The 24106-nt window shown below is 40.0% G+C and overlaps 1 protein-coding gene across 7 annotated transcripts in view; it reads left to right on the top strand.

The window, feature by feature from the left end:
• The window catches only part of kif1ab (kinesin family member 1Ab), a 44963-nt gene that overhangs the window by 4789 nt on the left and 16068 nt on the right, over positions 1-24106 (top strand). For 3 of the 7 annotated variants that reach the window (XM_061693116.1, XM_061693115.1, XM_061693112.1), the window contains exons 3-32: positions 1156-1229; positions 1311-1490; positions 1587-1655; positions 1762-1940; positions 5029-5140; positions 5203-5280; positions 5365-5430; positions 5969-5986; positions 6069-6147; positions 6240-6318; positions 6592-6734; positions 11709-11839; positions 13195-13274; positions 13656-13731; positions 13800-13879; positions 13948-14054; positions 14738-14821; positions 14937-15117; positions 15938-16010; positions 16090-16180; positions 16252-16400; positions 17275-17453; positions 17624-17761; positions 17836-17954; positions 18029-18114; positions 18625-18763; positions 18844-19027; positions 19680-19770; positions 19862-19980; positions 20059-20114. In XM_061693116.1, the coding sequence (XP_061549100.1) occupies positions 1156-1229; positions 1311-1490; positions 1587-1655; positions 1762-1940; positions 5029-5140; positions 5203-5280; positions 5365-5430; positions 5969-5986; positions 6069-6147; positions 6240-6318; positions 6592-6734; positions 11709-11839; positions 13195-13274; positions 13656-13731; positions 13800-13879; positions 13948-14054; positions 14738-14821; positions 14937-15117; positions 15938-16010; positions 16090-16180; positions 16252-16400; positions 17275-17453; positions 17624-17761; positions 17836-17954; positions 18029-18114; positions 18625-18763; positions 18844-19027; positions 19680-19770; positions 19862-19980; positions 20059-20114 (3240 nt within the window). Of the gene's footprint in view, positions 1-1155; positions 1230-1310; positions 1491-1586; positions 1656-1761; positions 1941-5028; positions 5141-5202; positions 5281-5364; positions 5431-5968; positions 5987-6068; positions 6148-6239; positions 6319-6591; positions 6735-11639; positions 11840-13194; positions 13275-13655; positions 13732-13799; positions 13880-13947; positions 14055-14737; positions 14822-14936; positions 15118-15937; positions 16011-16089; positions 16181-16251; positions 16401-17274; positions 17454-17623; positions 17762-17835; positions 17955-18028; positions 18115-18624; positions 18764-18843; positions 19028-19679; positions 19771-19861; positions 20115-24106 lie in introns of all 7 variants that reach the window. The other 4 variants (XM_061693114.1, XM_061693113.1, XM_061693110.1 and 1 more) reach the window with 3 other exon arrangements.

Genomic DNA, 24106 nt, shown 5'->3' with positions numbered 1-24106 from the left:
TGGACATGTCTGTCATAGCGGCACGGTGGACGACTGGTTAGAGCGTCAGCCTCACAGTTCTGAGGAGCCGGGTTCAATCCCCGGCCCCGCCTGTGTGGAGTTTGCATGTTCTCCCCGTGCCTATGTGGGTTTTCTCCGGGCACTCCGGTTTCCTCCCACATCCCAAAAACATGCATGAATTGGAGACTCTAAATTGCCCGTAGGCATGGCTGTGAGTGGAATGGTTGTTTGTTCCTATGTGCCCTGCGATTGGCTGGCAACCAGTTCAGGGCGTACCCCGCCTCCTGCCCGATGACAGCTGGGATAGGCTCCAGCACCCCTGCGATCCTAGTGAGGAGAAGCGGATCAGAAAATGGATGGATGGATGTCTGTCATAACAGGACACACAAAAAAGTCTCTAAGACCAGTGCCAAGAATTGAACAGGAGGTTTGAAGCAGCCATTTCCCAGTCAGTCGCACCCCCTGGAAAGTTGCAATATAACAATACTGCTGGGGAGGCACACATTTTACAGTATAAGGAAACAGACAAAAGCTTCAGTCAGGCCTGCATGGCGGACATAGTGAGCGTCTAAGCTCTTTTCTGTCATCGCCCACGTGTCAGGGACCCACAAGGCCGCCTTGTTCAAGTTTGGGGCCCAGGTCAGCTGATACTGGAGGCGGGTGTTTCAGTCCTGTTGTGCCTGTTGCTGTCATGGAATGACCTAGTTTAAGCCAGAGATGCAAACATTTATTAAATCAACTTATACTCATACCTGGAGTATGAGTATAAGTTGATTTTCCCCCCATTTAAATAAATCATTTAAATAACAATTTAAAAAATGACATTAAACTAAAATTAAATGAAAAAATATCTCCCAGCCTATTGTATTGGTTAATATAGTTATTATTTTTATATATACATATATAATAAAATGGACTGCAATAATTTAACAACATTAAATTTTAGAATTAGGGCACAATAAAGAGTTAAAGAACACTGATTTTGTGTAGTTTTATTTTTAATTTTTTTATTTAGGGGGTTGCTTTGACATAATTTTGGTTGTAACACAGAGTCAAATGAATAAATAAATGTGAATAAATTTGTTGTGTGAGCTTTGCTTGACTTTTTCATGCTTATAATATCGAATAATGCTTTCATGTTTTGCTTGATTGTAGCAATCCTGAACCCCAAACAGCCAAAAGAAAACAAGAGTTTCAACTTTGACTATTCCTACTGGTCTCACACCACGGTCAGTGTCAAATTAACTGACTACCCAGTTACAAACATGTACTATTTGCAATTGAAAACAAATTTTCCTCTGTACGTACAGCCCGAGGACATCAACTATGCGTCCCAGATGCAAGTGTACAAGGACATCGGCGAGGAGATGCTGCTCCACGCATTTGAAGGCTACAACGTGTGCATATTTGCATACGGACAGACAGGAGCGGGCAAGAGCTACACCATGATGGGAAGGCAGGAGACTGACCAACAGGGCATCATACCTCTGGTATTATTAATATTGTTTGGATTTCAAGTGGAGGAAGTATGACTTCTATTATTTAATGACAGGTTCATTTTTGTCTTTGCCTTTTTTTTTGTAAAGCTCTGTGAGGACCTTTTTACCAAGATTAGTGACAGCAATAATGACAACAGCATGTCTTACTCTGTGGAGGTAAGTTTATGTGCAACCTTGAACAATATGGAACAAGTTTTTCCCAGGTTCTTTTTTTTTTTAACTTGGGCTGTGTGGCATACTCAAATATGGTACCTCCGCCCAGGTGAGTTACATGGAAATCTACTGCGAGCGTGTGCGTGACTTGCTAAACCCCAAAAACAAAGGGAACCTGCGAGTAAGAGAGCATCCTCTGATGGGACCCTACGTGGAAGACTTGTCCAAGCTGGCTGTCACCTCTTACAACGACATCCAGGACCTGATGGACTCTGGAAACAAGGCCAGGTAACATTAAAGCAACTGTAAAAAAAGTTCTTTTTTGTTTGGCTCGCTAGCTCTTCCTTTACGTCTTAAAGCTACTTTAGTGAATAAAAATGGACTTTGGTGAATATGCAATTCTTGAGCTAATTGAAGTTAGTTAATGATTTTGTTCTGTATATAAATACTTTTCCCTATTGCGGACTGTACAGCAGTCTTTTAAATGTATATTATTAGACTTTACACCGATTTTATCGGACTGATCGGTATCGGCCGATATTTAGCATTTTATGCTGATCGGCTTTAATGTCATAATTCGCCGATCTGATCAATGACGTCATTCATCGGCTCCGCAAAAGACATTCACTCCGCGTCGCTGCGTGCCAGTATATTTAAATCCAAAAGCTAGTTTCTTTTTAGCCTTGTCCCATGTCTTTTGACGTAGTACTGTAAATATCTGACGGCCAATGAAGTTATTTATTTAAGTTATCACCATTGCACGGTCAGACTACTGCAATAAAATCTTACCGATACCACCGAATCCCGTTTTTTACGATCATTGGGCTTTATCTTGTCAACTCAAATGCGACCGGATACACCCGTTACCGTGGTGATGACAACATGAGTGGAGCGCGCCGACGGTATTATAAGGACAAAATGGGTAAAAACATGAGTTGGTGGTCACCGGTGCTCAGGACAGGAGAGGACGTTCGTTTAAGGCTTGCTTGAGGTATGTTCCTGTACTTTTAATACGATACGACTCACATGCAGGCAATAAAATGTTTTATAGCCTAGCAAGCTACTGCTAGCACAAACGGTTGGACGTAAACATGCTGCGGTTCTGTCGAATCATGCTCTAAAGTTTCGGTGTGGGTGAAGTAATTTAATTAAAAATAAAGTAATTTAATTACAGTAAATTAACACCCATTATTTCTGTCATGTAATGTTGGTTTAACCTGACTGATTAAAATACACGATCTGACTAGAGCAGTGATTTCCAACCTTTATGGAGCCAAGGAACATATTTTACAATTGAAAAATCTCACAGCGCACCAACAAACAAAAATGTCACAAAAAGTTGATACATTAATTACTGTATTTACTTCCTGCCATCTAATAGAAGGCCATTCATTTGTTCTGTCTGTCACTATGCCTGGCTGGCATGAATAGAGGAACAAAGATTATTTATTGTAAATATAATTATAATTATATTTACAATAAATTATATTTAAATTTTTTTTTTTAAAATTATATTTAAAAAAAATTATATTTTTTTTAAATATAATTTTTTGAGCAATAAAGTACACAAGTATATACAGTAAATAAACAGGTCATTTAAATAGACACATTCCTCCATCTTGTGATCGGATCAGTTATCGTTTTTTTTAAATCGTTGATCGGTGATTGGCCCCAAAAATCCTGATCGTGTAAAGCCTATATATTATATTATAACAACATCTAGGGCTGCACAATTAATCAAATTTTAATCGTGATCCCAATTATAGCTGCCATAATTAAATTAACCTGATGGTCGTCGATATTTACATTTAAAATGCAGGCTCTGCTGCATCTCTAATGGGGCATTTTCTCAACCGGTCGTCAGCCAACCACCAAGGGGCGGACGCATAGTTAAAGCTACATTAAGCTGCATAAATAACAAATGAGCACACCCTGCTGAGTCACGCGAGAGAAGAAAGTATAGCAAAAATTGGAGATCAGTAGCATCATGGTGAGGAGGTAGTGCTAGAAGAAATCAGCATCCAATGTCTGGACTTGTTTCGCATTCAGGGCACGTGACGTTAAACAAGATCATTGCATATTTATTCTGTTAGCCCTTGGTTACTTTGAAATTCTTGGGTAATTTTTTGTATGATCATCTATTCTAAAATGATAATCCATTAATTTTAAAGTTTTGTTTTCCATTGAAAAGTGGAAAACATATTGTTACATATTGTTTGTTGAAAACTATCTTGCAGTAGAAATACATGTTTCCCTAACATGATGAATAATTGAGATGAACTCAGTCACTGCCAGCCTTCCCAGTTAACATAGATATTTGACTTCTAAAGCCGTCAATGGCAGTGAATGTGTTAATAATCATGATTAAAATATTGATCAAAACAATTGTGATTATCATTTTATTCATGAACACCACCCCAAAATAATGTTCAATCAGTCACTAATTTAATACTCTACAAAATTGCAAATTTATTAGGTTGTAAAACACAGCCCCATCACCAGCCGTCCACATCAAAATCCACGGTCACCGCCCCCCCGACTAGACAAAGAGCTTTTAATACTTCACAAAAGTAAATCACTGTTGTTGCATGTTCTCAAATGTATTTGAGCCAAGAGTGGTGTAATAAATAAAACGATGAGTGTGCGAAGCAGTTTAAAAGGCCAAAATGAATCTGCATGCAAATGTATCTTCATGTCTGACCAGTTGCTTCTGCACCGAAGAATTACAGTCATCCATTTTTTAACAAGACAGATTTACTCAAATGTATCTAACCTAACTAGTTTCACTTGTTACTGTCTAAAAAACACCCATCCAGACTTTCAATCTTGAGGCACCATAATTGGTGGAATTTTACAACTCTTCTCAGACCGTTCAAGCATTCAAGAGAGTCAATAGATTTGTTCTCAAGCTATTTTTCACACTCAATGGGTAACAAGACGACACTGGAACATACCAATAGTATCGATTTGTGGAAAAAGAAATATGAAATTGACCATATTTGGACATCGAAGGTCTCCGTCCGACAGCGACAATATGTTGTATAATGAACTCAAACTACACCTAGTTAATTTACGAGTTAAACCCTCTAAGACAACCCATCTGTGTTATAACATGATGATTTGGGGGAAAAAACATGTATCATTTTAACGTGTCGCGAGTAACCTTAGAACTGATAGTAATACTAACACAACATGAGAGTTGTCCTGGCTGATCCTCCTGTATTATAGTTGATCTGTGGTTGTTAGGCCAATGACTTTCTGTAATGCTGTTCTCCCTATTGTAAGTCACATCAAGCCACGCAAAAACATCCTGCATTATGGTCTTAAAATTTAAATTCCTATTAAGATTAATTGAGATTGTGTTTTTCTTTTCCAGAACTGTCGCTGCTACAAACATGAACGAGACCAGCAGCCGCTCCCATGCCGTCTTTAACATCATCTTCACTCAGAAGAAACATGACTCAGAGAGTGAAAACACATCAGAAAAGGTATTGAGTCACTTTGTCACAGAGTGTTTTATTCTTAAAACATATCGCGTGTTTGGTCATAGGTCAGCAAAATCAGCCTGGTGGACCTGGCTGGTAGCGAGCGGGCCGACTCTACCGGCGCAAAAGGAACCAGACTGAAGGTAGAGTGCTGTGTTAGTGGTTCCAATATTTGGCCCCTGAATTTCTCAACTTTGCTCAACTTTGAAATATTTTTTGGGCTTTAGGAAGGAGCCAACATCAACAAATCTCTGACCACACTGGGCAAAGTTATCTCTGCTTTAGCTGAGCAGGTAAGTTATCAACCCAAATACTAGTACTCTAATTCAGGACTCAGCCAACCTAGAGTCAGCCAACCAATCAATGTGACGAGATTGGAGGTGTTGGTTAAAGGTGAACTGGTATAGCACCCGAAGCCTATTATGTAATTGTATTTTTTATTTTTTTAAATGTTATTCCAGTTGTATTTTTTTAAATGCTATTCAACTGAAGAGCTATAAATGCTCTGCTTTGCTATGCAGTATAAGGGTCGGAGTTCTAGTACATATTTCAATGTATTCATGCATTGGTGTCTTGAATGTGAGTCAAAGAGTGTAGGTAGATTATTTCAGGCTTAAACTACAGAGCTACGCATTTTTAGTTGGGGCTATCTAGTACTCATGGAATTAGACTTTCTTTTCTCCAGATTTTTCAACGTAACCCATGCAAAAGATGAGAGATTACTGTGTATCCAGATTTTTTAACGTAACCCATGCAAAGGATGAGGGATTACTGTGTACAATCACAAACTTCTTAATAACTGTTGATATCCCCCTTCATACATTTTGACAGGACTCAGCCCCAAACAAGGTTAGTTCTATAGAACATTACGAAAAGTTATATTCTGAATATATTTTTATTTTCAGCATATAAATGTCATACTTGTGTTCAGAACAAAAAGAAGAAGAAGGTGGAGAATTTCATTCCCTACAGAGATTCAGTCCTGACGTGGCTACTGAGGGAGAACTTGGGTATGTGCGTCCAGCTACAAACATTTAAATGTAATATCTGACACAATTTTATTTCGCGGGGTCAAGAAGGTATGCGCTTTTTCTCTTTTTAGGTGGAAATTCTCGTACGGCCATGGTGGCTGCCCTCAGTCCTGCTGATATCAACTACGATGAAACCCTCAGTACACTCCGGTGAGAGAACGTCATGTCTCCTTAAAACTTTTTCAAGTTCCAAATTATTATTCATATATGATTTAAATGAAATATACATTTGAGCTTTTCATGTAAGGTACTACCCCATATCACGTTTCATAAAAATACTATTGAAGCTTTGGCTGCTAGGGAGAAAAATTCATGGTGCAGCCTCCATCATCACCTGACCTCAACCCAATTAAAATCATAATGATGCATATTACCCATGTGCTCCATTTTCAACATTATCTTAATTTTTCACGCCTTTTCCAGGTACGCTGACCGCGCCAAGCAGATCCGCTGCAACGCTGTCATCAACGAGGACCCGAACAACCGTCTGGTACGCGAGTTGAAAGAGGAGGTGGCCCGCCTCAAAGACCTGCTCTATGCTCAGGGCCTTGGCGACATCATTGAGAGTGAGTGTCCGGATGGAAATGCCATTATTATGAACAAAGACACACACACACACACACACACACACACACACACACTGCACACGTAGACTATTTCACAAAGGTAGGGAAATTGAGTCACATGACTTGACTCGAGTCAGATTTGAGTCACCGATTTGACTTTGTCTTGGTATGCATGAGACTCGACTTCAACTGCGTGACATCTGAAAATCTGCATTTTCAATGTAATGTGCCATTTATTTTGTTTTTGAAAAAAAAAATTGTATGGACAGTGGACTCCCACATTTGTGGTTTGGCATTTGCAAATGTACATATTCTTGTATTTTTTGGGGAACCTATCCCTCGTTATTTGCGGAAACCCCCCGCTTATTTTTTCCATCCATTTTCCATCCATTTTCAAGACCGCTTATCCTGGTTAGGGTCGCGGGACGCTGGAGCCTATCCAAGCTGACTTCGGGCGAAAGGCGGACTACACCCTGAACTGGTCGCCAGTCAGTCACAGGGCACATATAGACACAGACAACCATTCGCGCTCACATTCACACCGTCACTGAGTGGGAACTGAACCCACGCTGCCTGCACCAAAGTCAGGCGAGTGTACCACTACACCATCAGTGACTCGCTTATTTTTTATTATTATTTTTTGTTTTTCATGGCAAATATAATTGAGCGTCAATAATTTGTGGATTTCCGCTATTGAAGGTAGGGCTCGGTCCATGTCCGGGGCGCAAATAGCAAAAATCCACGACTAATTGTCATCCCCCCGAAAAAGGTTTTTAATTGCCTATAAATGCCACAAAATGGCAACAAAGCCCTGTTTTTATCTAAACAAAGCACCTCAGATCTGTATGTCTGTATTATACCCATGGCCCAAGATGGCCATGGTGCACACATGAGAAGGAGCAGCGCAATGCCCAGTGTATTAAAACAAAAAAAATTGTCAAAACCTGTTTAATTCTTTACATTCTATCAAATGATGTCATTACTAAATCTTTTTATGAAATAAAATATTACGAAGTGCTATTTTTCTGATTAAAAACATGTTACAACGTTTTTGGGGGGGACGATGGAATGGATTAATGGTATTTTTATTCATTTCAGTGGGGAAAGATTATTGTGATTTGAGTTTATGGGCGGGCGGCACGGTGGACGACTGGTTAGAGCGTCAGCCTCACAGTTCTGAGGACCCGAGTTCAATCCCCAGCCCCACCTGTGTGGAGTTTGCATGTTCTCCCCGTGCCTCCATGGGTTTTCTCCGGGCACTCCGGTTTCCTCCCACATCCCAAAAACATGCATTAATTGGAGACTCTAAATTGCCCGTAGGTTTGACTGTGAGTGCGAATGGTTGTTTGTTTGTATGTGCCCTGCGATTGGCTGGCAACCAGTTCAGGGTGTACCCCGCCTCCTGCCCGATGACAGCTGGGATAGGCTCCAGCACGCCCGCGACCCTACTGAGGAGAAGCGGCTCAGAAAATGGATGGATGAGTTTATGGGCGTTGTTTTGGAGGGACTTAAACACAACTGAATGTTGTGACTGAGCAAGATTGTATTACTTGAATTATAATTTACTTAATCCAATGAATGACTCGACTTGACTTGCTTGACATTTAGCTGGGACTCGACTTGACTTGTTTGATTTTTGCCACAGTAACTTAGTACTTGCTTGAAACTTCAAGGTTCAGACTTCTGACTTACTTATGACTTGCACTTGTGTGACTTACTTCCACCTCTGCTATTTCATTCCAATTTCTGTGAGTTTAGGACGGGATGAAAATGACACTTGGAGTCTCAAGTGTTTTCCTCCTCTTTTTGTCCTGTCAGCATATCGATGCGCCGCTCCCGTGATCAGCAGTTTACAACGTGTGTATAATGCGAGCACGCCTGCGCTTTGCAACTCAAAGAACACAATCTTCCACACCAGAGAGACAAAATAACGAGACCCCTGACGGGAACATGGGAACATGGAAAATGATACAAATGGATCATTATCAAAATGGTTTTGTAAAATTTTATCTCCCTAAGATCATTGGATTTGTAAACGCCAGTTCATTAGCTACAGCTGCACAATCTAATGACATCCAGTGCACTACATCTGCCTTTACAAAGACAACGATCATTTTTATTGACATGGTCAGAGACGTACTCGTTTAGCTCAATAAATTAGCTAGAGTTCATATATGTATTTAATTCTATTCAAAAAGTTAAAACGAAGATATGAAACTGAATAATCAATGGAATTAATGGAACTTCACTTTTTTGAATTGAACTACTGAACTGAACTTTTCCAGAATCGTCTAATTTATTGAGGTACACCTGTATGTGCCTTTTTGCGATTGTAGTTTGCAGAGCTTGTACAAGTGCACTGCATCATCACGTGTGGGGATTTTAATATTTCTATCCATCCATTTTCTTTACTGCTTATCCTCACTAGGGTCGCGGGCTGCTGGAGCCTATCCCAGCTATCTTCGGGCGGGAGGGTGTGTATACCCTAAACCGGTCACCAGCCAATCCCAGGGCACATATAAACAAACAAGCATTCGCACTCCCATTCACACTTACGGGCAATTTCGAGTCTTCAGTCAACCTATCACGCATGTTTTTGGGATGTCGGAGGAAACCGGAGTGGAGAAAACCCACCCAGGCACTGGGAGAACATGCAAACTCTACACAGGCGGGGCCGGGATTTGAACCCCGGTCCCCAGAACTGTGAGGCAGATGTGCTAACCAGTCGTCCCACGTGCCGGCCTTTAATATTTCTGATTAAAGCAAAATGAAATGCTCAGATCTCTGTGTGATTCAATGCAGTTCAAGAGCACTGTCTTCAAACAATTAATTAATGTTACAGCATCTGTCAAACTGAGTATGACCATGCGCATAACTGTGAGATCTTGCCTTGGATCTCATTTGATCATGCACTTGTATCTAATACTTGTGTCATATGGTGAAGCTGAATTACCGCACAATATAATATAGTTGATTTAAGTGAAGTATTACTGACAAAAATGATGCCATTTTAGATTCCCGTCGAGTTCGTTATTTTTCGTCCTATGCGTGTGGAGAGCGATGCTTCGGAGTGTGCGCTGGCAAGGACTGAATAGCACCTGCTGTAGAACCAAAAGTGACTCTCGTGAATTCTCAGGCTGTGGAGACTTGCTTCAATCTTGTTTTCTTTGTCATAAACACGCCAACTACAGACGGGTGACAAATTATTGGAAACGAATGAATGAAAGAGTCAGTGCAGAATGAAGATGACGAAAGCGACTACAAAGTCCAATTTCTGGAGAAAGTGGCCTGTGAATGCTGAAGAGCAGATCTCAAATGCTGTAGAATGAATTACGCCACCACAGCATGTGACTAAAACGGACCAATCATGAGAGATGATCTCCGCGGCATTCTACGCGCAGCAACAATTTTTGCCGTGTGCGCGTCAAGCTACGCGGGCCAATTCGTTGGTTACGTGATACAATGCGGGCATTGTCGGTCTTGCGACCGCGGGAGTATAATGAGGCCTTTAGATGTAGAATGTGGGACTATCTAAAGCTGAATTCTAAGATTGTAGAAAGGGTACATTTGTTAAATGTCTCCTGTAATTTTGGAATTTTCTCATGGAAAATGTGGACTTGTTAAAATTCCTAATGTTGAACATTTTCAAGTTGAATGAGTTGCGAAATGGTGAATTTGAGGTCAAGCTGTAAAAGGTTTTTATTGATTTGTGAATTTTCTCTTGGACGTCTGTATGTAAAACCTATCGCAAAACTTCCTTGGAAATTAGCTTTAATCAAAGAAGGCTCATCCAAAACGGTGACCACAAGATCTGGGAAGGAGATTTTTTTTTTTTTAATGGAAAATGTGGAATTCTTCATAAAAGTAGGATACGTTGAAATGTTGAGCATTTTAAAGTTAGAATGATTTTAAACAGTTAAAAAATTGGTTATTTGTAAAATGTATTCGTTGATTTGGGCATTTTCTCATGGACAATGTTGAATTCTTCAAAAAGTAGGATTGTTTTGGAATGTCGAACATTTTAAAGTCGGAATGATAAAACTGAAGCCAAAACTGAGATGGAAATGAACCTTAAACAAAGCAGGCTCATCCACAACCGTGACCACAAAATCGAGGAAGAAAATTATGAATTTGGGAAATTTCTCATGGAAAAAGTGGTATTCGTCAAAAAGTAGGATTTTATGGGAATGTCGAACATTTTGAAGTTTGAATGATTTGAATCAGTTGCGAAATTATCTTCAGCATTCACAAATGAAGTGTTTCTTTGAGGGCTGTGCTATATGGCCTTAAAATAAAATATATTTTTTTCCCCCCCCAAAAAATCAAAAATCTGACTGTAATGGAGGAAATTAACATGGCGAGGGGAAGCTTCACTAAAAAAAAAAAAAAAAAAAAAAAAAAAGCAAATGACACTGACACTATTCAAATCAAGTTCTGCTTTTTGTTTCTTTTTTTCCCTGCTGGGATTTGCTTTAGTTCTCCTGATTTTTCCACTATATATTAAAAAAAAAAAAAAAAAAAAACTTGATTTAATCGATAAAATCAGTTAATCACCCAGCCCTAGTTTTTTTTGCGTCCAGTTGCGTAAGCCTAAAATCATGTGATTTTTTTGGACAAAGACTTTAGGACACTTAAATGTTGTGTTTTCCTTTAACCTGTCATTCGTTTGTCTGGAGGTGAATTTCAATGAAAATTAGGCATAAAGAAAAAAAAGCTGTTAATTTCTGTCCGTTTGCAATGGCTTTGGTATGATCCACGATTCTATTTATTTGAGCTTTCTCTTCTTCTTTTCTACTCCTCCTTGTTTTCCCCCCTCTTATCTGTGACTGCGTGTCCCTTCCCCCCGGTGTTTCTCCTCAATGATTGTCCTTTCCCACCTTCCGTCCGTCCATCTCTTTCTGACAGACCTGTGCGATTACAAGAACTTTGTGAATGATCGCCAGGCTGTCAATCAAAGGGGTGATCTCTCCACAGTGACCAATGCCATGACGGGTATGAGCCCCTCCCCCTCGCTGTCGGCCATGTCCAGTCGCGCCGCCTCCATCAGCAACCTCCACGATCGCATTTTCAGCCCGGCCAGCGAGGAGGCCATCGAGAGGCTCAAGGTAGGTCGCATGGAAGCCAAAAACGGGACCGCTCTCGATAATCACCGTGCTACTTTGACTTATGAGCGCTTCCACTTGCGATTATTTTCAAGTTATGAGCATTCCTTTTTTTTTTTTTCTTTGAGTTTCAAGCAAACATTTGACTTACAAGTGAGGTTCATATACACCACTGCTTAAGTGAAGTGAAAGAAAATTGTGCTATTTGTTTTCAATGTAAAAAACCGATTTGATTAACGAGTAAATTCAGTTACTTTGGTCACGGAACAAATTAAACTGATAAGCTAAAGCATCACAATACAGTGGATCCCTGCCTCTTTGGTTTACAATGTTTCCTCGCTATATTGCAGTTCACTTATTGTTGATTCAGTGCATTGTGGATTTTTTTTAAATATTCATGTCACACATAATTCACCATATTGCGGGATTATGAGTGTATTCTGTGTATGATTGTATGCTGTTTGATATAATTGTTTTTGTGGTAAAATAAACCGCTTCTTAGTCTAAAATACTAAAACTGTAAAAAAAAAAAAAAATAATTAAAACACATTACAAGGAATAAAATGTACATAGTGTACAGTACTACTGTGAATTACTGTATGTTTAAGACTTTAAAAGAGGGGTTTAAGAGTAGTAGTAGTATAGAAAGTGTTTATAAGTATGGTAACGGTTAATAGGTGTGTGGGGAAGATTCATGGTGGGCTGTGGGCTTCATACATCTTTAAAATAAGTCGAAATAGTCAAAAAATGCGGTCACTACTTCTTGCATTTCACATATTGCGGACCTGGTCCAGAATCTAAACCCAGTGATAAACGAGGGATTACTGTGTTTTCAAATTCACCCGTGTTTTTTATTTTTTTTCCCCCTGTGGAACTCATCCTGTTATTTGCTTAAAAAAACTCCTATTTGACTATTTTTGTGCTCTTTCTGTAAGGTCCTATGATGCCACAAGATGACCCCAAAGCCCTGGCTAATAGAAAAGTATTAATTAGTGTCAACGAAGTATGTTTAAGTTATTGATACATCTCGACTGAGAGACAAACATCTTTGTATGTCGGGGAGGAGCTAGATTTAGTCTTGTTTGTTAGGGGAAGTTATGGGGGGTCTTTGCTGCATTTTTTTTAAAACCAAAATGATCTGGTAGCCATTTATTTTAAAGGGTAATATTGTAAAATGAGTGGAATTATATTACTGTTTTGCGATCATAGTTTGTGGTATATTAGTGGTTTAAACTATTAATATAGGAAATTGTAACCAGTTTTGATGGCATGTATAAAAAGGTTTTTAGTAGGAGTTTGCTGTAAATAATTTGCTAGTGTGAGCATTTTAGTAAGAGATCTATTTGTTTCCCCAATAGGAAACAGAGAAAATCATTGCAGAACTCAATGAAACTTGGGAAGAGAAACTACGGCGTACTGAGGCCATTCGCATGGAGAGGTTGGTCCAATTCTTCGGTGTGTTCTGGATTTACGCCGCCTGCCGCAATTCTGATGTTTAGCGGCCACTTTTTCACAATTGGGATTTACATCATGGCAGCGTAAAGACAAAAAGACAGACATCGATTGGAATATCTTCAGAATCATTCATTTTTCATCACATCCAATCTGACATGCTTGAAATAGCTGAGTCTATAAGTTACAAGTAACCTTTCCCCCAATTTTAGCATGTGGAAGGCTATTATATATCCATGTTTGTTGAACAAATCCACTAAACAATACTTTGAAATTTAAATTAATCCAATTACCGATGCAATTAAGTACCAATACACTCCATTCAGCAGCTAAGAATGATACTAACAGTGTGACTGTGTTTCTGCAGAGAGGCCTTACTGGCTGAGATGGGTGTTGCCATGAGAGAAGATGGAGGCACTGTTGGCGTTTTCTCCCCAAAAAAGGTCGAGATTCTTACATGTTGCATTTCCCAAAAGTCCAAAATCTGAATGTGCCAGTTTTTTTGCTTTAGACACCACATCTGGTCAACCTGAACGAGGACCCACTGATGTCCGAGTGCCTGCTGTACTACATTAAAGACGGCATGACAAAGTAAATTACATTATATTGCTTGTATTTGGGGATTCTGCTTTAACTGACGTATCTATCACCCCCATAAGGGTTGGTCGTGAGGATGCCAAGGCGCGGCAGGACATTGTGCTCAGTGGACATTTTATCCGAGATGAGCATTGCACCTTCAGCAGCACCACAGGCCCTCAGGGAGAAGGTGGCTGGATTTATTAATATTACTCAAATGTCAACACAGAGACTTCAGGTTGGATTTACACTGCAGGTCCAAGTGCAAAATATGCATTTATGGTCAAGAAATATGTATAACATACATACGAAATACTAATTTGTGGCCACAATGTACATATGTGCACAAAATACAAATTCATAATATTGATGTCATTCCTGGACAGTTGAATGAATAAGTTGAGCGCACTTTCTCTGGAAACGTTAAGGTATGATAAAGGACATCGTTTGCTTACACAGATGTTCAGGTTGTTCATGATAATGATATTAAACCCACAAATTTACATTTCGTGGGCACGTTATATCTGTATTGAGACCAAAATTTTAATGTTTTTCCCCCATGTCGTTCCTAGGGCTCCATACATATCTGACATGCATCAGATGTTTATGCACATTTGGAAGAGGCCTGATTCCAATCTTACCGATTCCAAGTTACCGATTCCATATGTGGAAAAATAAACTAAATAAAAAATATGTGAAAGAAATAAATTCCATGGGGAAAAAAAACAACTTAATTGTGTCACGAGAACTGTACAGTGTAGATCCAGCGTGTGACTGAAAAAAGAGATTGTGTCATTGAGATGTCAAATAATTTAAGGTCTGTCATCATCCGTGCATATAATTTATATGTTTATATGGTTGTTATTCATACAGGTTGCGTGGTTTTGGAGCCATGTGAAGATGCTGAAACGTACGTTAATGGAAAGCGAGTGACGTCGCCCACTGTGCTGCGCTCAGGTAGCACTGCAAAAAATATATATAAAAATTTTTTAAAAAGAGGAATACTTCATTCCTGCAAAATGTTCTGCCAGTGGAACGGGAAAATGTGACTTGGCAAATTTGTCCAATTTAGGCAACCGCATCATCATGGGCAAGAGTCACGTGTTCCGCTTCAACGACCCAGAGCAGGCCCGGCTGGAGCGCGAGAAGACGCCGTGCGCTGAGACGCCGGTGGAGCCCGTCGACTGGGCCTTCGCTCAGAGGGAGCTGCTGGAGAAGCAAGGCATCGACATGAAGCAGGAGATGGAGCAGAGGTGCAATGACGTGTCACACTCTTGCCTATCGATTGATTGATATGAAATATAAATCAGAAAACACAAAAAGATATGAAATAGAAAAAGAAAAAAGCCTCAATAAATTACGTCATTTGGTACCGTTTACATGTTCAAAATGAGTAAGAGTATCTAGCCCTTCCCCTTAGTCACTAAATAACTATCTTTTAACTTATAATATCATATTAACACGGTAATAGGTTCTTCACATGCAATATACTGTTATATTCATCCATCCATCCATTTTCTGAGGCGCTTCTCCTCACTAGGGTTGCCGGCGTCCTGGAGCCTATCCCAGCTATCATCGGGCAGGAGGCGGGGTACACCCTGAACTGGTTGCCAGCCAATCGCAGGGCACATACAAACAAACAACCATTCACACTCACAGTCACACCTACGGGCAATTTAGAGTCGTCAATTAACCTACCATGCATGTTTTTGGGATGTGGGAGGAAACCGGAGTGCCCGGAGAAAACCCACGCAGGCACGGGGAGAACATGCAAACTCCACACAGGCAGGGCTGGGGATTGAACCCCGGTCCTCAGAACTGTGAGGCTGACGCTCTAACCAGTCGTCCACCGTGCCGCTGTGAGGCTGACGCTCTAACCAGTCGGCCACCGTGTCGCTATATATATATATATATATAAAATAATATATTATATAGGATTATATTATTTTGGATCTATCATATTTAGGTGCAACCAATACAAGAGTTGTATCAAAAAATAATATTTTTTTTACAAAGAAAAAAGGACCTCTGCCAAGACCAAAAGGAATTTATTAATGTCAAATCCCATTTCAGGCTTCAGGAGCTTGAGGATCAATACCGTAAAGAAAGAGAAGAAGCGAGTATCTTGCTGGAACAACAGAGGCTGGTAAGTACAAGCTTTATGAAACGTCATTAGAATATAGGTCTCTTTTTATTATTTTGCACACTTTTTTTTCTGATTTTAGGATTATGAGAGTAAACTGGAGGCTCTCCAGAAGCAGGTGAACTCCCGCTACCTGGAGTCCCCCGAGGAAGAAGAGGAACCAGAGGAAGAAGGTGAAGTTAGCTGTAAGACAAAAACTCAGTCATTGTCTTAACTAATGTGTAACTTGTGGTTACCTCTCCAGTGCCGTGGACCAAGCGCGAGACGGAGCTGGCTCTGTGGGCCTTCAGGAAGTGGCGCTTCTACCAGTTCACCTCGCTTCGGGATCTGCTTTGGGGTAACGCCATCTTCCTCAAGGAGGCCAACGCTATTAGTGTAGAGCTGAAAAAGAAGGTAGGGAAATAAAAAAGAATTGAAACACTTGTATATGCAGTTTTCTTAAATATTTTTGGTTTTAGTCTCCTATAAATAATGTAGCAAATCTCTGGCGTAGGGCGGAAACCTCTTATGTCCAAATTTGGTGACTTTCAATTTTGTTTTTCATTTATATATTTTTGGGGTTTTCCTGAAAAGTGATGGTTTTGGAGATGCAAGGATTTTGCCCAACGCCAGCGAGATGTCGAAAAGCTATTAAAAATCTGTTTTTACGTTACTAGCTCTAGAAATTAACAATAGAGAAGTTAATTTGTTTTCACTTAATGAAATACTTTAAGCAGAATAGACACATAGTGATTTTTAACTTGTAAACCGATTTTATTTTTTCTTAACACACCCCACACCACAGAATTATTACTCAGGATCGTCTTTGAGAGAGTGTTAATCATCTTACCTTTGCTGACTTTGATAGAAAATGGGGGGAAATGCTCAAATTAAGCCCGAGTATCAGTGTGTGTGTACACTGTTTAATTGGATATCGTTCCATTTGACGTCACAATCATGGAGTCCGTGGATCGGCCAAACTCGGTGTTGGCCACACACAATAATGATTTGCGATCCTAAATATTGAACTGGCTTAGGGTTTATGATTGTCAACCCTAACCATTTTCCTGAGCAGATCAGGGAGGAATCACTCTTAACACCTCACACCACAGGATAATCACTCGTGTTAATCTTTTAGAGACATCCGAGAATCAGGTTAAATTCAGCTTGACTATCGGTATTGTGTGTACTTTGAAGACATATTACTGCTACTGAAGGTTCTATGCTCACTTGAAATGTCAGCTTTTGCCACACTGATAAATTCAAACTCCTATGACAACATCTTTAGGTCCAGTTCCAGTTCGTCCTTCTGACGGACACCCTGTATTCCCCCCTGCCTCCCGACCTACTGCCTCCCAGTGAGTCCAAGGAAACGGAGAGGCGACCGTTCCCGCGGACCATCGTAGCCGTGGAAGTGCAGGACCAAAAGAACGGAGCCACTCATTACTGGACTCTGGAGAAGCTCAGGTACTTTGGATTTTGCCTCTCCAGGGGGCTTACAACGGAGCTCCGTTCCTATGGAATGGTACACAATTATGTCAGTATCCATCCATGAAAAATAACCATAAAAATTCAGGATGGTTTGGCCTTGGTGTAGGTACAGTATTTTCACAGCTCTGACTTTGTCCCCCCTGTAGGCAAAGACTGGACCTGATGAGAGAAATGTACGATCGGGCCGCAGAGCTCCCCAGTAACGCCGTGGAAGACTGTGACCATGCTCTCACTGGTGGAGATCCTTTCTACGACCGCTTCCCGTGGTTCCGTCTGGTTGGCAGGTGAGTGACAGTTCTCCGTTCATATCCGGCGTAAAATATCACCACTAAAGTCATATTTTCCTGTTTGTCCTCAGAGCATTTGTGTACCTGAGCAACCTGCTGTATCCTGTTCCATTGGTCCATCGTGTGGCCATCGTGAGCGAGAAAGGCGAAGTGAAGGGCTTCCTCAGAGTGGCTGTGCAGGCCATTTCAGGTCAGAATTCAAATGGGATTATTGAAAAATGGCATTTCCTTTATATGTTTAGTAATCTTACCTTGTCTCTACAGCGGATGAAGAAGCTCCAGATTACGGTTCTGGTGTGAGGCAGTCTGGCACGGCCAAAATCTCCTTTGAAGATAAACAGTTTGAGAAGGTGATAATTGTTATTTTCTAGGTAAAATGTCCTATATTTTCAATATTAAAGTTATAATAAAAACACGTCATAAAAATCATATTTTAAAAAGTGAACCTCAAAAGGGGCCCCCAAGTAACCGCTGGCTTTCTCTCGATACTTTGCATTAGTTGCATACAATGACCAAATACTAATCCAAACTTGGATTTTGGCAGTTTTCAGTATTGAAATTCACTGCTTTAAAAAGAAAAAAGTTTCGATTGACACCACAGAGGTATGAATTTATCAATATCCAGCAGTGTAGAACTGCATTGAATCACACTGAGGGTTGTTAATAATTTTCCCTCATATTTGGCCTCTGTCACTGTTAAATAAAGCAACCAAAGTAGTCAATAATATCACCTGAATATATATGCAAATGGAAGAATAACACCTCTCGCAGTGCAGTTATACGACGCTCACAAACTCCAACCAATTCTGAATGTATTGTGTTTATGCTTTTATTTTTGTATGATTGTTTCATTCCTCCAGTTCCAGACTGAGTCGTGTACACCAGGCACTCTTTCCCACTCAAACACCTCCGAGGAGGAACTCCGCATTGTGGAAGGAGAAGGTCAAAATGTGGAGATGGGAATCTCTGCAGATGAAGTCAACAACAACACATGTGAAGGTGGGGGAAACCACTTACCCTCACATGATGTCCGAGGAGTAAAGCAAATCTGAATGTTATTTTACTGTTGTTTTACGTAGCTACCCCGGAGCCTCTACCCAGCCCCATGAAGAGCTCGGGACTGGGTCTAGATCTTCCTTTGGAGCTCTTGCCAGAGAAGGCTTTGTCCCACCTGATGATAGGCAGCACCTTCACCTTCAGAGTCACCGTGTTGCAGGCCTCCAGCATCTCGGCCGAGTACGCCGACATTTTCTGCCAGTTCAAGTGAGTGAACTGCACTCATGCAAATGTTTGTTGAAGCCTGTCTAATGTCCCATTAATGTGAATGCTTGTGGTTTCTATTACACAAAATCCATTATTGAAATGGAAATAGTAGACATTTGCAAGAAAAAGTATGGGAACCCTGTGGAGTTACCTGGATTTCTGTCTAAATTGGTCATAAAATGTGATCTTATCTTCATCTAATTCTGGAGTCGAATCAGTGTGACGAGATTGGATGTGTTGGTCAAAGCTGCCCTTTCCTATAAAAAACACACACCAGTTTTGAGTTTTCTATTTTCAAGAAGTATTGCTCAATGTGAACCATGCCTCGCACAAAAGAGCTCTCAGAAGACCTAAAGTTAAGAATTGTTAACTTGCATGAAGTTTGAAAAGGTCACAGAAGTATCTCTAAAGGCGTTGATACTTGTAAGTCCCAGCTTGTCAACAAAGAGAGAAAGTTCAGTACCGTTGCTGCTCTCCCTAGGAGTGGAAGTACTGAAAAGATTACTGTAAGAGCACAGCAAATAATGCTCAATGAGGTGTAAAAGAATCCGAAGAGTGTTGGCTTAAGACTTACAGAAATCTGTTGACAAATTGTGTGCCGGTCAAATAAAAGTTGAGTTGCATGGAAAAATGAATACATCTTTTTACCTAGCTTCATCCACCGCCACGATGAAGCATTTTCCACCGAGCCGCTGAAGAACACTGGCAGGGGGCCGCCACTTGGCTTCTACCATGTGCAAAATGTAAGCCCTTGCCATCCTCATTTTCTTTGCTAAAGAATCAAACTGACATTACCTTTACAGTATAAGACCAGTAGTGATTTTCTTTCCTTAGATCTCAGTGGAGGTGACCAAGTCATTTGTGGAGTACATCAGGACCCAGCCCATCGTCTTTGAGGTGTTTGGTCACTATCAGAAGCAGCCTTTCCCACCCCTCTGCAAGGACTTAATCAGGTCAGGATTTAATGGATCCATAGTTGATATCTTTAAGATACGTGAAATTTCCACAAAAGTGACTTCTGTGCCTTTCAGTCCACTAAGACCTTCCAGAAGGCAGTTCCCCAGAGTGATGCCTTTGTCCAAACCAGGTGAGCAGCACCAAATGCTGTATTTTTGTTTTAGGCAAGGAGATATATTAGCAGAAGTGGGAGTGAGTCACATATAAACACCGAGCGATGTGGCCGAAAGCAATTGACCTGGACAATCGTGAACAAATTACAGTTCCCCGGCTTATACCCGCACACCTGGCGATTGACACTCCCACACATACCAACTTGCTGCAAAGGAAAAACTGCGACCACTGGTGTTCTTATCAGGAAACAACGCTTTGAGGCTCCACTTATAGTGTTCTGTATTATTTTTCATTTAACCACAAAAAACATGGCGCGATTGTCAAGGAGGAAGCAGATTGTTGGCCAATTTAGCAATATTATAATAATACAAAGAGAGGAAACAGGCAAGAAATAAAGGAGAAAGTGTGGAAATTTGAGAGGCTGCTCACATGACTTTACTTGAGTCTCCCACTAGTTCATATTAGTTACTTAAGTGAGTGTTCACAATGCTACTAAACTGCCATTTTGTCTGAATTGAAATACTAACTCCCTACAGACAGACTTCTGTCAATGCCATACAATCCTAATACAGATCAGCAAATCATTTTTGTAATCCAAGAATTTTCCAGGGTTTCCAAGTAAAGCGTTAATAATTAATCAGCTCAGTAGATAGTTACCACATACATATGGTAAGTATATCGTGATAGTAAAGGTTTTTGACCTGAACTAGCAGATAATCAATGTACATTATGTGAAATGAGAAAAAAGCACGAAGATTATCAGGTAGCTGAAACCAGCAAAAACTTGTCTTTGCGTCATAAATGAAGAAGAAGTTCACATTATCATATCTGTTGACTAATGATTCCCAACCACTGTGCATGTGCTGTGAGAGATCATCAGGTGTGCAAAGGGAAACTATCTAGTTTTACATAAATGGCCCAAAAATGATTATTTATTTACTACAATTAAAGTATCTTTTTTCAGCTATGTATTCCGAGTAGTGACAGACAGAACAATGAAATGCTCAATGCAGAGGTGGCAAAAGTACTCACAGTCTGTACCACGGGCGTGCCTCGGGCTTTAGGTGCCCGGGGACGTGCCAAATCAAATCACCTGCCTGTCACGATACCTCCAAATCAAAAGTTAGCATCTTGATACACTATGTGTCCTAAAGTGTAATCGGAGCCCTGATGAAAAGCTGATATTGTGACCTACAGGGTATCAGCTTGCTTGCTAGCTGTTTGAATGTGCTAAGCAAAGCCACTCACTGCTTTCCACATACTGTATTTATGGAACATTGTTTGGAAATTTATTGATTCTAGCCTCATATGTTGATCAGAGTTTTGATTAAAGGTTTTGGGGGGCCTTAGGATTTCAAATTGGGCACACCAGGCACTCATTGAGAATGACTGGGTTAGTTTTTGATTCCAAACATGTCAGAAAATAGGCAATAATGTCTTAATGACTTTTCCAAAAGTCCATGAATATCTTGTTTTGCTTAAAACACAAAGGTAACTTGTTTGATTTGACAGAGGACTAAGGAAATCAAAAAGTAGTCCAATTTGACTAAAAATATGAGGATTTGAAATCTTAATTTGTATTTAAAAAGTGGTTCAATTCCTTTTCACTTCCTTTCCATCTTGTCTCATCATTGGACAGTTAGATTTGGACAGATTTAACTTCATTGTATTTTATTTTAACTCAATAGAAGTTGTGCAATTTTCTTTAATGCATTTTCCTTTTATGGTTTGGTAAATTCAGTCGAGATCAAGAGTGTTATGAATCTATTGTTGAGATATTTATAAACTATCCTGCTTAGAAGGTGCTTAATTAATGTCTAACTTTACACTGAAAAAACAAAATCGATATAATTACAAAGTAATTGAGGGCAGAGAAGCAATGCTGTGCCGTGGATGGAGAATGTGAGGTGGACCACCTTCAAACAAATCAATTTCTCTATTGTGTTTCATTGAAAAAAAAAAAAAAAAACAGTTCTAGAGAATAAATCCACTAACATGTACAGAGCTCCAGGCATGACTTGGTAATTTTATTTTGGCCACCATATAGTTGTGACATGCCCACAAGATGATAATATACAGTGGGGCAAAAAAGTATTTAATCAACCACCAATTGTGCAAGTTCTCCCACTTAAAAAGATAGAGAGGCCTGTAATTTTCATCATAGGTATACCTCACCTATGAGAGACAAAATGAGAAAAAAAATCCAGAAAATTACATTGTTTTTTTAAAAACATTTTTAAAGAATTTATTTGCAAATTATGGTTCAAAATAAGTATTTGGTCACCTAAAAACTCCACTATGGCCAAGACACCGTCAAACACTGTCAAAGGACACCACAAACAAAATTGTAGACCTGCACCGGGCTGGGAAGACTGAATCTGCATTAGGTAAGCGGCTTGGTGTGAAAAAATCAACTGTGGGAGCAATTATTAGAAAATGGAAGACATACAAGACCATTGATAATCTCCCTCTATCTGGGGCTCCATGCAAGATCTCACCCCGTGGGGTCAAAATGATCACAAGAACGGTGAGCAAAAATCTGCAGAGAGCTGGGACCAAAGTAACAAAGGCTATCATCAGTAACACACTACGCCGCCAGGGACTCAAATCATGCAGTGCCAGACCTGTCCCCCTGCTTAAGCCAGTACATGTTCAGGCCCGTCTGAAGTTTGCTATAGAGCATTTGGATGATCCAGAAGAGAATGTCATATGGTCAGATGAAATCAAAGTAGAACTTTTTGGTCAAAACTCAACTTGTCGTGTTTGGAGGAGAAAGAATACTGAGTTGCATCCAAAGAACACCATACCTACTGTGAAGCATGGGGATGGAAACATCATGCTTTCGGGGTGTTTTTCTGCAAAGGGACCAGGACGACTGATCCGTGTAAAGCAAAGAATGAATGGGACCATGTATCATGAGATTTTGAGTGAAAACCTCCTTCCATCAGCAAGGGCATTGAAGATGAAACGTGGCTGGGTCTTTCAGCATGACAACGATCCCAAACACACCGCTCGGGCAACGAAGGGGTGACTTCGTAAGAAGCATTTCAAGGTCCTGGAGGGGTAACCATGCTAACGCTGTGTTGGTAGTTTTCACTAAAATGTGTGTTACTTTTTCCACGAATTCAACTGTTCTGTTGCATTTTATGTTGTTTGTTTTGTTAAACCAATGTGAAATGCTAAACCTTGTTGGTTTATTTATAGTTTAGCTGGCTTATGTAGCGCATTATGCCAAGGTCGCATTGAAGCTCTCTTAATTGCTTCACGCTGTTTTTCACTCAACTTTCACAAGTAGCAGTAAAAAAACAAACAAAAAAAAAAGAGTACAGACTCTGAAACTTAAGTACAAAAGTAAAAATGATGATTATTATTTTATTTTTTTTACTGTCAATTACTGTATATACAATACCTGTTTTTATAACTTGATACAATGGAAAAAAGCTTCTCTGCACACAAAATATTTTGCCACTTTTATTAACTAGCATAGTGCTAGTTATACATTATGTCACTGGACACGCTATGTATAAAAATATGATCCCAGAGCTTTGCTAATGTTGTGAACTGACTAACAACAACAAAATTAGCTAATGATAACAAGTGAGGTAAAAAAAATACACTTCCCAATTAGATGGAGAATTTTTGAACTGGAGAAGCTCGTGATTTTTATGCTGGCACAGTGTATTCAACATAAATCATTCTTGTGGCTGACAACATCAAAAAAAGTATCTTAAATAGGGCCACTGTTTGGGACTAGTTTTCTTCTCTAAATCTGTTGTGTCATATTCATTAATGCTTCCTAGTTCATGTACCTGTCGTCCCTATTTTTTTCCGCTTTAATAAGTCACTAAAGCTATAATTCGCAATTTCTGGCGTCCCCTAACGCTGCAATTCAGCATTACAAAAAAGCCTAAATGCTTGTCCGGCCTCCTTCCAACCCCGCATGCTTTCTCCTTTCTCTATCGACCTGCGCGCTTTCCATATATGGGCCTGCCCATCCGTAGGTAAAAT

The sequence above is a fragment of the Phycodurus eques genome, chromosome 13, assembly GCF_024500275.1.
Source record: "Phycodurus eques isolate BA_2022a chromosome 13, UOR_Pequ_1.1, whole genome shotgun sequence".
Taxonomy (NCBI): Eukaryota; Metazoa; Chordata; class Actinopteri; order Syngnathiformes; family Syngnathidae; genus Phycodurus; species Phycodurus eques.
Note: the sequence above shows the minus strand (reverse complement) of the source record. Positions and strands in the feature narration are given on the sequence as shown.